This window comes from Typopeltis vanoorti, chromosome 2, assembly GCF_054136105.1.
Source record: "Typopeltis vanoorti isolate ZY-2024b chromosome 2, IOZ_Tvanoo_1.0, whole genome shotgun sequence".
NCBI classification, from domain to species: domain Eukaryota; kingdom Metazoa; phylum Arthropoda; class Arachnida; order Uropygi; family Thelyphonidae; genus Typopeltis; species Typopeltis vanoorti.
The window spans coordinates 117,024,530-117,040,539 of record NC_143550.1 but is presented as its reverse complement, the minus strand read 5'-3'; the positions used below and the strand labels follow the sequence as shown (position 1 = coordinate 117,040,539).

Sequence of the window (16,010 nt, the reverse complement as noted above, 5' to 3'; positions counted from 1 at the left end):
TTCTGATCTTCTTTTGGTGGTGCATTTGGTGGGCAGGAGCATTGACCTCTTTCATCAGGACACTGCACCTGTCCACAAAGGTGTTTTGGCAATGGAAAAATTTAAGGGATCTGCACGATGCATTGTTGGAACATCCACCTTATTCCCCAAATTTGGTTCCCTCTGACTTCTGTCTCTTCCCAAAACTAAAACTCTTCCTCGCTGGTCAGCGGTTTTCTTCGAATCAAGAGGTGATTGCAGCTGTAGAGGTGCATTTTGTAGATCCTACTGAGAACCACTATAGGGACGGGATAATGGTGCTGGTATAAATGTATCAGTCTTAAGGGAGATTATGTAGAAAAATACAAATAATTTTGAAATTATAAATTCGTTTTTCCTTGTTAGGCCGAGAACATTTCGGACCACCCTCGTAGCTAGTCCACTTCATATTGTGATGTACGCGAAGACCGAGCTCGTATTTTGCTGTTCTGTCACACATTATGCAAAGATAATAAAATTATCTTTGAATAATGATAATAATTATTATTATTATCTTTGAGTAATAAGAAGTAAAGATTAGACAACAATAACAATCATTGCTTTTTTTGGAATTGTTTTGTGTATAACTATGAAGGCTGTAAATATAAATAAACAATGACCTATGTTAATGACAATACTTGAGTATTTGTTCCCACATTAGTGCAGTCTGTTTCATGGCAAATTCTTGGCTTTTCGGTAGATAGTGATTGAGATTATGGATTTTTAATAGCATCATATGTGTCTTTCTTCTGTTAAGATGATTAAAACTGTAATGAGATCATCTCGAAAGTTGATTTTCTTCTTATTATTGTTCTATTGCTTTTTGAAGGCCCGGACGGGCCATAATCAGTACGGTATCATCTTCAGATTGAAGTAAGTGGCCATTCAGGCAGAACATAATGATGATAATGTCTGATCTAATAAATATGATGACGATTACATTATATCTAATCTAATTTTAAGCGAATCTCCCACCTTGATATTGTGTATGGGGTATAGTCGATAGACCAAACATAGAAAGATCCCATGCCACTTCATGCCTACAGTAAGCAGAGTGGTTTATATTTGAAAAATATGCATTTTATTTGCTCACTAATGATTTAATATGTGTATGTGTTTAAACAGAATGTCTTATGCTTGCTAATTTAAATATTTTTGAAAATTTTGTTTTAAAATACTAAATTTTGTTATATTCTAATTTTAGCTCTAATGCACGCTGTAGTGTTTGGTAACGTGACTGCTATCATTCAGAGGATGTACTCGAGACGATCGTTGTATCAAACGAAGTTCAGAGATTTAAAAGATTTCTTTCGCTTGCATCAGATCCCGAAGCAACTCAGACAAAGAATGATAGATTACTTCCAAACCACGTGGTCGCTCAATCACGGCATTGACCTCCACGAAGTAAGTGAAACACATCCATCCATGTAATCGTTTACAAATTTGTTTACAAAAAAAAAAGAAAGTCTGTATCTACCATTGTTATCGTCTCTAGCAGTTACTATGGCAACCTAGGTTACTTTCACTATATGCATTCGAGTGAAATTATCCAATTAGTTATTTTTGCGTTACCATGGTTTTCTCAGCAGATAACCATGGTAACCACTATTCTCAATAATGCACTTTCTCCGAAATGATCTCTTACGGTTACTGGAATTCCATTACCAATTATACGTGATATATTTCTAGGTGTTGCGAGAGTTCCCGGACGAACTACGTGGCGATGTGTCCATGCATCTTCATAAAGAAATGCTATCGCTTCCAATATTCGAAAATGCCCCTCAAGGTTGCCTGAAATTGTTATCTAGACAGGTGAAGAGCAATTTCTGTGCTCCTGGCGAATATCTTATACACAAAGGAGATGCATTGTCTTACATCTACTTGGTGTGCAATGGATCCATGGAAGTATTGCAGAACAGCATGGTGGTCGCCATATTGGGTAAGAGAATGCCATTTTGTTTCTCTTTTTCGACAAAGCGAAGTTTTTATTTATTTATTTTTTCATTTATAAGAAAAACTATGAAAGCCGAATCACTACAGTATTGTTATTAAAGGAAACATGAATGTCAATTAATTTCTTTAATACATTAACGTAATTTTTTTTTTAAATACACTTGGATTCGTAATTTCTTGTTTTTTATTACAGAACACAGATATCATCAAACCTAGCAGTTGTTTCGGTATTGTCATTGCTATACAAATATTGTTACAATGAAGTTAGCACGTTCTCTAATACGTTTAATGCATTCAGGACCCATTTTCAGAACACAAAATGAATGTTTCTTCATCCCTGCTTTGATCATTGCTCAACAGTTTCATCATTCTGTTAGGTAGTGACGAGCTGTTCCGCTATTGTCGTTGACATTACAATTAATCCCGACACAATTACTGCTTGAAATTCTCCGATTACTCACTTTACTATCACATTCCTTTGTAAAGGGGGAAAAAAAACTAAAGAAAGAAAAAATCTATCCTACCGATGGTCAAAATTAACAGGATTATACCAGTCCAGTCCTTGCATTGATCATACAAAATAATATAATTTATTTCTCATGAAATGAAAACAGACTTTGTAATACTAATGTAATGCTAACCGAATTTGCAATAAACCAACAAATATTCATTTCTAAACAGTTATCCTTTATGAGGAAAACTAAATATGTTCTTCGTATAAACGAGAACTTTGAAAAAACGAAGTTCGTATTAACAAGATTCTATGGTATATGCTCTAGCATTCAAACAGATAGCACAATTGTACCCTTCATAAATCTGATCTCAGCACACACACACACACACACACACACACACACACACACACACACACACACACACACACACACACACACACACACACACACACACACACACACACACACACACACACACACACACACACACACACACACACACACACACACAGACGAAACTAAATCATGGCATCAGTAACGTCGCGATGAGCATACAATAGAATGATCATTAGAATAGCAAAAATTGTTTATTTTATAAAATAAATATTAAACTATAATAAAAGACTTCAGATTAAAATATCTATTTTGAAGGAAAAAAACAATAATCGTAAACAACGCGATAAAAATCTGCAAGAATATTAACCTGCTTATTATAGTCTATATATTAAAATGGTTTGGAGGAACATTCGAAGGAAATAAAAGAACGATTACGATTAAACTCGGGTGTTACATTCCAGGTAATTCGCTTTACAGCTTACCCATACCAACTCGATCGACCTTGCCTATGATGGACTGATTAGACATTAAAAGATAAAAAATAAATAAATCTTCGAATTAAAATATCACAGAAGCTATTAAAAATATTTCCACACTGCATCATTATCATCATCATGCGTATCAAGGATTTAGGCCCTAGCATGGCCTTTTCCGGCTTTAGAAGTCATCGTTGAACCGTTTAAGAGGACGTCCTGGTTTTCTTTTTCCTAATGGATTGTACTTTAAGGCTTGTTTTGGTAATCTTTCTATTTTCATTCTTTGAACGTGTTCCATCCATTTATGTTTATATTTTTTAATTTTTTCTATTACTGGTTCTTGGTTTAATTCTTTCATAATTTCTTCATTTCTTTTGTGATCAAATAGGGTATACTTTGCAGTTTTTCTCATAAACTTCATTTCTGCTATTTTTAATCTTTGTCTGTCTTTTTGTTTTATTGTCCAGATTTCGCTTCCATACATTAAGACTGGTAGGGCTAATGTATTGCATACTTTAACCTGGTTAGTTTGGTTTGGGAACTAGATTTGGTTTAAATATAGAATTAATTACACTTGTTATTTTTAAATATTTTGCAATTTTTACGTTTATATCTTTTTCATTTTCATATGTGATCATACATCCTAGGTAGTTAAATGAATTCACATGTTCTAAGATCTTGTTATCTATTACTTTTTTTAGTTCTTGCTGGATCTTGTCCTTTAAAGGCCATAGTTTTTGATTTTTCTGTTGATATTATCATACCATAATCTTAGGCTATCTCATTTATATCTAAAATAGCTTTCTGTAAGTTATCTTTAGAATATGTAATTATTATTTGGTCGTCGGCAAAAAGGAGTGTGCTTAAGTTCACTGTAGGAGAAAGTTTAATACCTTGATGGAAATTTTTATTCCATTTTATTATTATTTCATTTAAGTAAATATTAAAAAGAGTTGCTGAGAGGGGATATCTCTGTCCGACCCCTTGGTTTATCTCTCTCGTATATGATAGCTCGTGATTTAATCTTATTTGTGTTTGATTATTTTCATATATGCTTGTGATAGCTTTTAGGATATTATTTGGTATTTGTCTTTCTTTTAATATTTTAAATAATATGTTTCTTTTAACTTTGTCAAATGCTTTTTCAAAGTCAATAAATGCCGAAATTGTATTCTCTTCTTTTCTCTATTATTAATTTTAGGCAAAAGGCTGGATCTATACATGATCGTCCTTTTCTAAATCCATTCTGTACTTCCAAAATAAAGTTTTCGGAATATTTCATTAGTTTGCTATTTAATATTCTGCTATATATTTTGTAACATGAATCTAGTACACTGATACCTATATAGTTTTTAGGGTCGTCTCTATTACTTTTTTTAAAGATAGGAATCACAATTTCCACACTGCAATTATTAAAAATGATTTTAAGACACCTTTTTGAAATCAACGTGATAACATCCTAAAATAAGAGCAATTTGGGGAACCTTAATATGAAAATGTAATTTGCTTAATAGAGACCTAATCTCTTTCTCATTTCAAGAACATTGAGCGTTTACAGAACAAAATACACACATATTTATCATCATTATAAACTCTAAGTAATAAAAAATCTTCCCAATATATGTTATACTATTTATCTTTTGCCTACAGAGCACACTAAATATCAAAAATAACTATTTATTACTTTTGAAAAGACACCTACTTGTAAGAAGTCGAATTTATATTTGTGATAAAATAGGTTTTACTCCTTAACTTGGAAACAAATTAGTTCACATTAGCAGTTTTAGATTTTCAAGATAATTTCTCATTTTGTTGCTATCCTTCAATCCTATTATTGTATTCTATCATGCGCCGTAGAACCCTGTGGAAATTATAGAAGAGAATAGATAAGAAATTGGTTTTTTGGGCTTTAACACAGCTAGCTTATTTTGTTAGGGAAGTCTCTGATTCTATTATCAAATAAAACAATTAATCAGATGAGAATAATAAAAAGAGCAACTAGTTTAGGATAATTATGTATCCTAAAGAGGGAAGGACTAAAATAATCTAGGATCCATACTACATGAAACTTGTTGGCGTTACCCAATTTTTATGTGATCCCGTATGAAACGCATGGAATACACATAACAGAAACTTCCACTTCCTTTTTCCAAAATGTTTCGTATAATTACTTCTGATCCGTTATAAATTAAAGGATAAGTTTTCATAAATCAATATAAATTACTGAAATATATTATAAAGTTTAATTAAGTTACAAATTAATTATTTTCAATAAATATTTACATTAAAAAATTAAATTACCATATTTGTTTCAAAAACACCTAATAGTTTTATTAATAACTTTATTATAATAAATGTCTGCATTATAGGATTTTTGATTTGATTTGGGACGGAATGAAATAACATCTCAGTCCTTTTTAGGACTTTCAGGGTAGCGGATGGCAATGCTGTAGTCAATGAAGTTTTAACTGAGGCTCGGCTATTGCCGTTACCCAGCCATGACTAGAGCTTTTTAGCTCAATAACACTTCATCCGCACAGATTTTCTTCATTCAGATGACGGGATAAAGAGTCAAGGACTCAGTCCATCGCCCAGTTCTTTTAAGAACTTTAAGAACTTAAGATTTTTGATTTGGGAGAGAATCCAATACCCTTGGAGGGTAATGGATGGATGGCAATGCTGTAGCCAATGAAGTTCTAACTGAGGCTCGGCTATTGCTGTTACCCTCCTGCCATGATCAGAGCTTTAATAGCTCAATAACACCTTATCCCTACACTGCCCTCTACAGATAACGGGGAAGATGAAAAGCATTCTTGCTTCGCCCCTTTAAGCCAGTCCTTATAAGGACTATAAGGATTTTTGATTTGAGTGAATGCTTGAATTTCCATCGTCTATTGACAATTGATATCTGTTTTGTTAACATTTCAATATTCAAAACTTAAATAGGATATTTGAGTGAATGCTTAAATTTCCATAGTATATAATTATCTTCTGTTAATATTTCAATAATAAAACATAATCTTTATTTTATGTGCTATGGTAATTTAAGCATTCATGCAAACATTCTACAATGGAAGAAAAAAAAAGTACGTTGTTTTTAAGTAGTAGCGAAAGGCACTTCAAAAACCTTTGCAATTAAAAATAAGTTCATCATTTATTTCCAATATGTTCATACAAATAATTTATTTGTATGAATATATACGTAGACATTCCGGAAGTAATAGGAAACATTTTCGTTTTAACAGAAAAAAAAAGAATATATTTATACACAGAACAAAATGGCACCGTTGGAGAATTTATTTTCCATATTTAATTTTTTTATTTAGTCCTGAAACCCTACCCTACTGACCAAAGATGGAACGTTTTAAGCCACTTCAATCCTCCTTTAAGTGAGGCGGTGTCCTCATCCCTGACGGTGAAATTTCTCTCTCTCTCTCTCTCTCCCTCCTTCCCTCTCCTAGATACAATCAAAACTATTCACGCCCAGGTTAGGATTCGAAACCCTGATCTCTGGTATGGAGAGTGGATAGGTTAACCTCTCGGCCCAGCAGTCTGGAAAAAAGTGCTTTGCCCTAAAAATTTGCGGGGTGCATTTATCAACTCTTTTCTCCACTGAGAAATCCGCCTTTCGACATAAATACGCAGCAATTTTGTGAACAATTTTTTAATTGTCAATTGCCTGGGGATTGTGAGCATAAACCGCAGAGTTCCCCTAAAAGGGGGGGGGGGAATCGGTGAAGTAATATGACGTGACCGGAAAGGGTATTCCACCTGTCCACGGCAACTAATTTACCGTTGAGGAAAATATTGAAATCCTCCACTGTTGGGGATTTTGAAATCAAAATAGTGATCAATTGATTCAGCGATTCCCGAACTGGTTAGGTTCAAGCAAAACACATAATGACCTTTTCAGTAAATGAATTCAGTGGCTTGCTAATTGAGATGACTCATCAGATTTTACTAATGACGTCACTTAGTATCAGCTATTTAAGGTATAGATTCATAGTAGTGATGAATACATTCTGGGTATCTGGACATAGAATGCTCTTAATTAAAGTCTGGGAATTTATTTTCGGTTATTATATTTCCTGAATCAAAATTGACATTTGTTATTTTACAGCGCGTCGTTTTGATATTTCTAGCAGCACGTCGCCAGGCAACTTGAATTTGAGGAAGGTCAAAATACATATTGTCAACGTTGTCTAGTATTCGTTTCGTCAAAAGGGATGGGGGTATACTTCCCAGGTAAAGATACTTTGTCGCTTGCGTTTATGTAAGATGGAAAATACATCTTATTAGAGGTCGTGCCACTACTTCCTTATTTTACTCACGTGATTAAAGGTGATAAGTGAGATAGCCTACAACTTTTTTTTTGTCTAAGTGAGTTGATAAGTGAGTTTTTTTTTAAATTTTTTTTAATAAGTGAGATGAGTGAATAATTAGGTCATTGAAATATGCCCAACAATAGCAGAGCAAATTCTATTTTAGGTTAGCAATAAATATCAAACAATTCTAATTAATATCATTATAATATCCTGATAAGTCCTATGTACTATGGGATGTAAACCTATAGTTTCCAGAAGAGAAAAAAAAGTCATATCACCTGCGTATGAATACGGAAATTCATTCGCCAATAAACTACATTAATTTCATACGAGTAATTTCCGTTTTAAATGTATGAACTTCAGATATACCTGAAATGACATTAAGACCATTTTTAAGTAATTGGAAATCTGCCAAACTCATATGAACTAAATAAAAACTTACATATGTTCAGAGAAAACGAGGTCACAAGTTACGATTCGCCAACATATCATAACATCATGATAAAATGTAATATCTCGAACACATTGCGCTTTGTAAAACATGCCAATAAAGAAACTTTGCTGTTCCTAGTGGATATTAAAGTACAGCAGTTGCCTCAACTTATCGTGTATTTCACAGCTGGTCATTCACCGAAAGCTGCTGTTTGCTAAAGAACCTCGTACTCTTTTTCTCATATAAACCAGACAAAATGACATTGTTACCGCAGGTGATAATAACCAGCGTCTATAAAAGAGGAGTAACCATCATCTGCACGAAGTACAATAGTGAGATACCGCAGATTCAAGGGAAGCGGAGAAAGCACAGTAGAATATAATAGCGAACACACATTGGTTGTTAAAGGTCAGTGAAAACAGTCTTTTGATGCTTTGATAATAATCTAAAATTTGGTTAAAAAAAACCTGAATTATTATCTACAAACGCTTTTTTTAATAAATTCAGTTGTTTGGTTGTAATGTTATTTAGTTTTGTATTCTTTGAATTTAATTTTATTACAGACATTTCAGTACTTTCATGCACGTGTTTCTATTGTTAATTTCATACTTAAGGCGAGTGTTTCTATTGTTAACTATGATGCTTTCTGCACGTAATTCCATTGTTGATTTTCTGTCTCACGAATTTCTGTTGTTATTATGGGCTTAAGCACGTGCTCCATTGTTAAATGTATATTTCACGCATGAAGCACATGTTACCAATTGTTTAGTGCAAATGTTTTAGCGTCCTGCAAAACAGACAGTGAAACATATGCATCGCAATGAACGTTTCACGCTCCAAAAGAAAAACCATTGTTGAAACAAAACAATTTTATCATAACGCGTAAATTTCTTTGAAATTTTAAAGACACGGCCTACTTAAAATGGAAAATTGAAATAATGGTGGTTTTTAATATCAGGAAATTATGATACGGCGAGAAACGAAATATTTTTTTTTTTAATTTTTTTTTACAGGCAAAGGAGATCTAGTCGGATGTGATATTTCACTTAAAATGGCTGATATGGTTCCTAAATCCAGTAGTGATGTAAAGGCATTAACATACTGTGATTTGAAGTGCATATATGTTCCAGGATTAACAGAAGTGTTAAGGCTGTATCCCGAATTCGCCAGCACGTTTTGTCACGATATACTTCATGATCTTACGTTTAATCTACGAGAAGGCTACGAAGGCGAGGTAAAAAAAAAAAAATACATAAATAAAAAATGTTTCTTAACGTTTAAAAGAATGCATATTATTATGATTTATGTATTACGTTAATGAGAAAAATTAAATTAATGTAATAAAGAAATAGTTATAAGTTCATTTGATATTCTTAAATTATTGAAGTTGTATTCTTGTAACAATAGCTGAATGTCTCTATTTTCCCTTACTTTATATGACGATCCACTTACACGATATATCGAATTGCTACCAAAAGCACCGGAAACACAAAAATGAATTTATATTCATTTTCAAAATTTATTTAATATAACTCCCATTATTTCATATCATTTTATTTTATTTAATAAATAAATAAATAAATAAATATATATATATATATATATATATATATATATATATATATATATATATATATATAAGTTGGTGTCGAGACGTCTGCTCTCATGCATTATAGTGAAAGATGTGCGCTATTCACTTTATCAAAAACATATTGAATAAATTAAATATACTATAATACTACAAACTATAATGGTAGTATTACAGAAAAATAATTGTGAAATAGAATGAATACAGTAAAAGTAAAATAATAGAAAAAACTAGATCTCTAGGGTAGGATTCCCGGTTTATCAGTCTTGCCTATCCACTGTAATAGTAATTAAATTACTGTTAATATATTTATTACTATTATTTTTATATAGAAATCCCATGGGGTATGCTAAAAGCATTTTATAATTAAACTGGGTATCAAAATAGCGGACGGATTAGACATTTAATATTGAACAAAATAATTCTAATTTATTTTAAAAGTTAATAAAAGTTTCTTATGAAATTATAAATAAAAAATAATGTTATTTAAATATTTTTTTAATTTTTTGAAATTTTAAAATTTTATAAGTATTACAAATAATTTCTTTAAAACACCTTTTATATTTTATGTTTATATTTATGTATTAATTCCAATCAGAGGGCGAGCTTAATTGCTCACAAATCTCCCATTCCCAAATAACTCTCATTACAGATAAAGGGGAATATGAAAAGCACTTGTGCTTCACCCATCCTGTCAGTAACGTCAATGGTCAAAATCGATCGTGGGATGTGGTGATTAATATCCTTGGAAGGTAATGGATGGCAATGCTGTAGCCAATGAAGTACTAACTGAGGCTCGGCTATCGCTGTTACCCTCCTGCCATGATCAGAGCTTTATATTTATATATATATATATATATTTATATTTAATTTATAAATTTATATAGCTCAACAACACCCTATCCCTACATAGCTCAATAACACCTTATCCCTACATTGTCCTCTTCAGATAACGGAGAATATGAAAAACATTCTTGCTTCGTCCATCTAGCCAGTCCTCTTAAGGACCTAATAAGTATTCGTGAGTGTTATATGTGAGAAATTTCAAGAAACTGATAGAGTTAGTATTTTTTTTTTTTTTTTGTAATTACGTACACATTACGAAAGAAAGTGTACAATAGGGCAGAAAGCGAAAGTTATCTAAAACTTTGCAAGGCTTTACGTTTTTTTTTTTTCTTTCAAAGCATTATCGATAAGTAACGTTATTTCCTGGTGTTTATTCTTGCAACTACTTTATTTATATATTCTTTATATACTCTTTGCACGTTTTAGTATTCTCCTTATAATCTATAGATAATGATCGATAAAGCTTTCGTCTTACGTGCAACTGTCATTTTTCTCATTTTACGAACTCAGCCGGAAGACAACAACAGGCCGCCATCCTTGACATTGCCTTCGATTTCTGAAGATAACGAAAATACAGACAACGATCCTCATCATCAGATATCGACCATATCTCCTGAAGTGAACAAATCCAGTTTGCGTGTTCAGCCAGAGTAAGTTCATTTCATATACCTGATTTTCTTTCTCCCGCCTCGAGAAAACTTGATTTTCATGCTATCATAAACGAAGTGTTGGAATAGCCATTATTACAAAAAAAAAAAAAATAACAATTAAAAAAATTTTCTTATTTTTAAAGGTGAAATATATTTAATTTACCATCATTATATTTAAACAAATTGAAATTTGTGAGATTTCGAAACATCTAATTTTAATACATTAGATGCTGTAGAATTTTTTAAAAATAAATACATATTTAATATTATAAACTATTAAAATAAGGGTAATTAAATTGTTTAACGTTAATCATATAAATATTATTAAAATTATATATTTAAATAATATCGAAATCATTTAAATTTTTGATATAAAAAATTCGCCTGATGCAAGTGTTATATAAGCTATGCCCTCATGCCTTGGTTATAGTTGCTTAATAACTTCATTAAAAGCAAGTTAGTAAAGCTGGAACAAATGCAGTTGACTTGTTTCCTTGCTTTTTCAGAGTTGGCCTAGGATATCGTGTGGTCTGATTTCTGGTAAACAAAATTCAAATTAATGTAATCATGAAAACATAAAAAAGATAAATAACGATGTGGAAGTAAATGAGTTTATTTATAATAGTTATTGTATGTGTTCTAATAATTTTTGTATACGTTATTATTTTTGCAATTTTTATGCAATAACAATTAAATGTGGAATCCTGTTAACACAAATGTGCAAGACAGCGAGCGAAGCATAAGCCTATAGTTGAGTTGATTAACTTGGTATTTTAATATCTTGTCGTGCTTATCAACAAGAAAGTATGAAACTGCTCTCAACTTTCGGCTTTTTGATGTAATTTCTCAAGTATCAGCGATGAATCTTGGGCTGGTACTTGGAGCTGTTCATAACTATCCTCTCTTAGTAATTACAGCAAAAATATAATAACATAATAAAAATAATAATAATTTAGAGAAAAAAAAAACTTTTTAAAAAAATTTTTTAAATTTTGCAAAATATCTGATACTAATATATAAACACCATAAAATAGTAAATATAACTTATATATTTATTAAGAACGATTGAATGCAATATTTTTCTTTTATTTTTTATTGAATTTATTGAAACTCTGTCAACTTTTTAATCCCGTTATCGTAATGTCAGTGTTAATTATCTTTTGTGCGTGTCCTAAATACAAATATACCGTAGAATAATCCTTTTAATCATTGCACACCCAACTGCAACTTTTAAATTTTGCATTGTCTTCAAACTACTTCCATTATTTTGTCAAAAAGAAAACTACAGGTATATATGTGAAAGTGTTCTCAAGTCTCTTTCGTTTCCTGCTTAATACTTCCTTAAATTACCCAGCGTGCCCCAGTTTATACAGATTATAATGCCTACACCACATGTTTCTCTACTATTATTCAACTTGCTCAACTATAACACGTGCTATTTCCCCGTCAAATAGTTCACTTCCGATACTTGTTTTATCTTCACTGACCGAAACAACAAAATTCTCTTCCAGGTCATAAGTTCCATTTGAAACTAAAAGGTAAAACCGCCAACAGCCATTTATGTGAAATGGATGGAACTCTTAAACGACTTCGCAAACGCCCTGTTCTTTTCATATAAAAATAGAATTCAATATATTAGGTGGATATTAATTGTCTAGATTTGTTAAACAATTAAAATAATAAAACTGCCAAACATGGATCATTGTATATATACACGAAGGCGTTTCATGTTCAACACATGCCGAAGAAATGTCACTTACGAAGAAGAAGAACATCAGGACGTTCGTCCACATCTGCAAAGAACACTGCAAACAGCCTCGCACTTGTTTTCGACAAGAGGAGAGTGACTATTGAGGACGTCGCAAACCAACTACAGATTAGTCACGGTTTTGCCTCTTAAGGGCGTCATTTTGCCCGCGATAAGAGGCCAAGGATGCGATACGCACGTGGAGCCTTCCAACCAGATAAAAATAATAAAAAAATAAAGCTGCAGAATACAGACGACTGCTGGATCAAGTGTATTCAAAACAGAGGGATGAAGGGTGGGGAAACTATATTAAGAAATAGTGAACTACTACATTCTGACTTGTTGTTGATATGTTAATTTAATAATAGCATCGCATAGTTTTTTTTTTTTTTTTACTTACGCCATTGTTGAGGACAAATCATTTTGATACGTGATATGTGAGAGAAATAAATAATTTATTGATTAAAATTAGTGTGATTGTGTTAGATTTAATTTGTTATTTTCTTTCTAAATACAGTTTTTTAATGTTATTATGGCCATTAATTGAAAGCATATTTATTAAGATTGTGTTTGCGTGTGTGTGTGTGTGTGTGTGTGTGTGGTGTCTTTGTTTATTGGAAGTTTTCTTGTTCTTTAATCACCATGTAGGAATAAAAGTATTCTTTATCTACAAATTAAGTTTTTAATTGTATACAAAAATACTATTTGTTTTTTTTTCTTAATAAGAGGTTTGGAATTCACTTCAAAGCGGCCACGATGCTCACACGGGCACTTAGTAGCATCTTATGAAACCGATATATTACTATTGGTTCTAAATGTGTGGTCGAGAGCAAAATCCTCCACTTTCGTACGAGAGTGGGGGGTTTATATTTCACTTGCTTTATTTTGAAATAAAAGGCCAGAAATTTACAATATGATGTTACGTTTATTATAGCATTAACATATGTTTTAAGTATAAATGAAATAAAGATTGCTAAATTTTTAATAACGTCATCACTGCATCTTCTAAAAGAATATTCTTCTGATTACTACATTAAAAAGCGAACAAAAAAAAATACTTCGTACTTTTTCAAAGAAGAAAATGCACGTGCTACTTGTCTCTTAAGATATTAGATTAGATTAATGAAATGAAATATGATCTTGTATACCGACGTAGGCAGTAAAACAATTACTGCGCCATGATCTAATGAAATCTGAGAGAACATTTTACTTAAGCAGTTTATAAGCCCGCACGTTTTTGAGTACTCAGCATTTTTTCTCATGCATTAGACATTTCGTCATTCCACCGAGATCGAATTACCTGTTTGAAGATCACCTAAGATAAAACATGGCTCGTAGTTTTAAATAACTGCTGGAATATATCTCATTAACCAGGTAACGCAGAAAAATATTGAGAAAAAAACCTAATTAGTAGTGTTCCTTTGCACACAAAGGCAACCATTAATTAGGCAGAAGTATATATATATATATATATATATATATATATATATATATATTCGAACTATTTTGTGATAATATTTTTTGCTGTTTTATTTATCACGAAAATAATAGGCCATTTTTTTTTGTAGTGTTTGTACTGATAATCTTTAGGCCACAAATTATAGCTTTTAAATTACAATTTAAAGTAGTGAAATATAAAAACGTTATATTTCACTACTTTAAATTCTCCTGATCAATAAATTATCCAAAGCCTTTCTCCGAATCTGGTTATGGATTTTTTTTCATTTCATTTGATTCTATTTACTTTTCTAATAATTATTCCACAGTTGGGATTTTTTTATTTTATTTTAACAGATTTATTTTTCTCTCTTTCCCAGCGATCCCACTTGGGAGAATCAGTGCCGAAATTACCAACCATCGATTCCTGCCTTCAAACGACTTCTGTCCGAACACCATCCTAAATGGAAGTATGACAAACTAAGACCCGCTGCAACCCATCCAAACCTAGGTAAAGCTACATCATGATTATCAAAAAATAGAAAGAGAGAACGGCAAGAATAATTTCAGCAAAAGTCTAGTTGATTATTTTCTGGATATTTCTTATATATTTTTTTTCTTATAGGTAAAGCTTGGGAATCATTGGAACTCCGAGAAGATCTCGAAGTGACTCGGAATAGTGTCGAACGCTTGGATTCTCAAGTGACGTCCCTTACTCAGGATGTGGTATCTCTGAGTCAAGATGTGAGAACAACATTGACCCTTCTGCAGCAACTGTGTGCAAGAGGAATGGATCCACCTAAGACCACCCTGTCGTGTGAATTTCTTAAAGAAGTGCATCCTCCGCCAACCCTCCTTCATCGCTCTTCATCTCAGCCCTCTCAGTTGTCTTGTGATTCCCCAATTTCCGTGAGGTTAGGCAATCGCGTGACCTGCTCCACACAGACAGACTGGTTCCTGATGGACCTTTTCTTTAACCAGCTTGCCGAAGTTGGTTCTCCACCTCCAAACTCTTGTTACTCCTCGATATCATCGAATGACGACCGTGTGAAGTTTACCATTGGACAAACTCCCCCCGGTGGCAAAGAAGAGACTGAAAGTGCTTCTTATGAGTGCGCGCTTAAGATTCCTATTATTTCAGAAAACAGTCAACCTTTAGAATCTCCCAGTGAAAACAGAAAATGTTGGACTCAGACAGAAAGAGACTCGGTGTTATCTCCATCAGAAATAGCAGAAAGTGAGTACTCATGTACAGAACCAGTCATAAAAATTGAACAGCATATTGTAGATATTGTGGAAACTCCAGACGAAAACTAGTCATGATGAATGTTCTTTTTTTGTTTTGTTTAGTTTTGTTTCTCTGTGTATGTGTGTGTGTCTGAAGACAGAATGATGTTCAGTTTTACATGTCAGCAGAACTTGTAAGAAAGGACGTTGCCTTTGGAGTGGACTATCGAGGACCATGTCGGTTTTTAGTAGCCTTACCTGTTAATAAGCATACGTCATTTATTATCTGTCCATTAAGCTAATGAGCAACTATCTGTTGGCCCAGGTTGATGGGCATTTCATCGTTAAGTTTATCTCATTTGTTAGTACACTAGAAAGATCGTTACACAGTTTTCAAGACACTATTCTGGACCTATTATGTCTTATTCTTGGAAGCAGAAGACGTGGAAGTTTAATGCAAAAGTATATTAACAAGAGATAAAGAATAATTAAAATTTTCACATCAGTTACTTTTACGGA

General features: G+C 32.4%; 1 protein-coding gene across 1 annotated transcript in view; it reads left to right on the top strand.

Annotated features, from left to right (window-relative positions):
* Positions 1–15,581, top strand: part of LOC150109366 (voltage-gated delayed rectifier potassium channel KCNH8-like) — a 49,977-nt gene extending 34,396 nt beyond the window's left edge. Inside the window, exons 9-14 of the mRNA XM_090402194.1 lie at positions 1,223–1,422; positions 1,708–1,957; positions 9,010–9,230; positions 10,941–11,080; positions 14,645–14,775; positions 14,890–15,581. Of these exons, the coding sequence (XP_090258320.1) occupies positions 1,223–1,422; positions 1,708–1,957; positions 9,010–9,230; positions 10,941–11,080; positions 14,645–14,775; positions 14,890–15,581 (1,634 nt within the window). The remainder of the gene's footprint in view (positions 1–1,222; positions 1,423–1,707; positions 1,958–9,009; positions 9,231–10,940; positions 11,081–14,644; positions 14,776–14,889) is intronic.
* Positions 15,582–16,010: the final 429 nt, after the last annotated feature.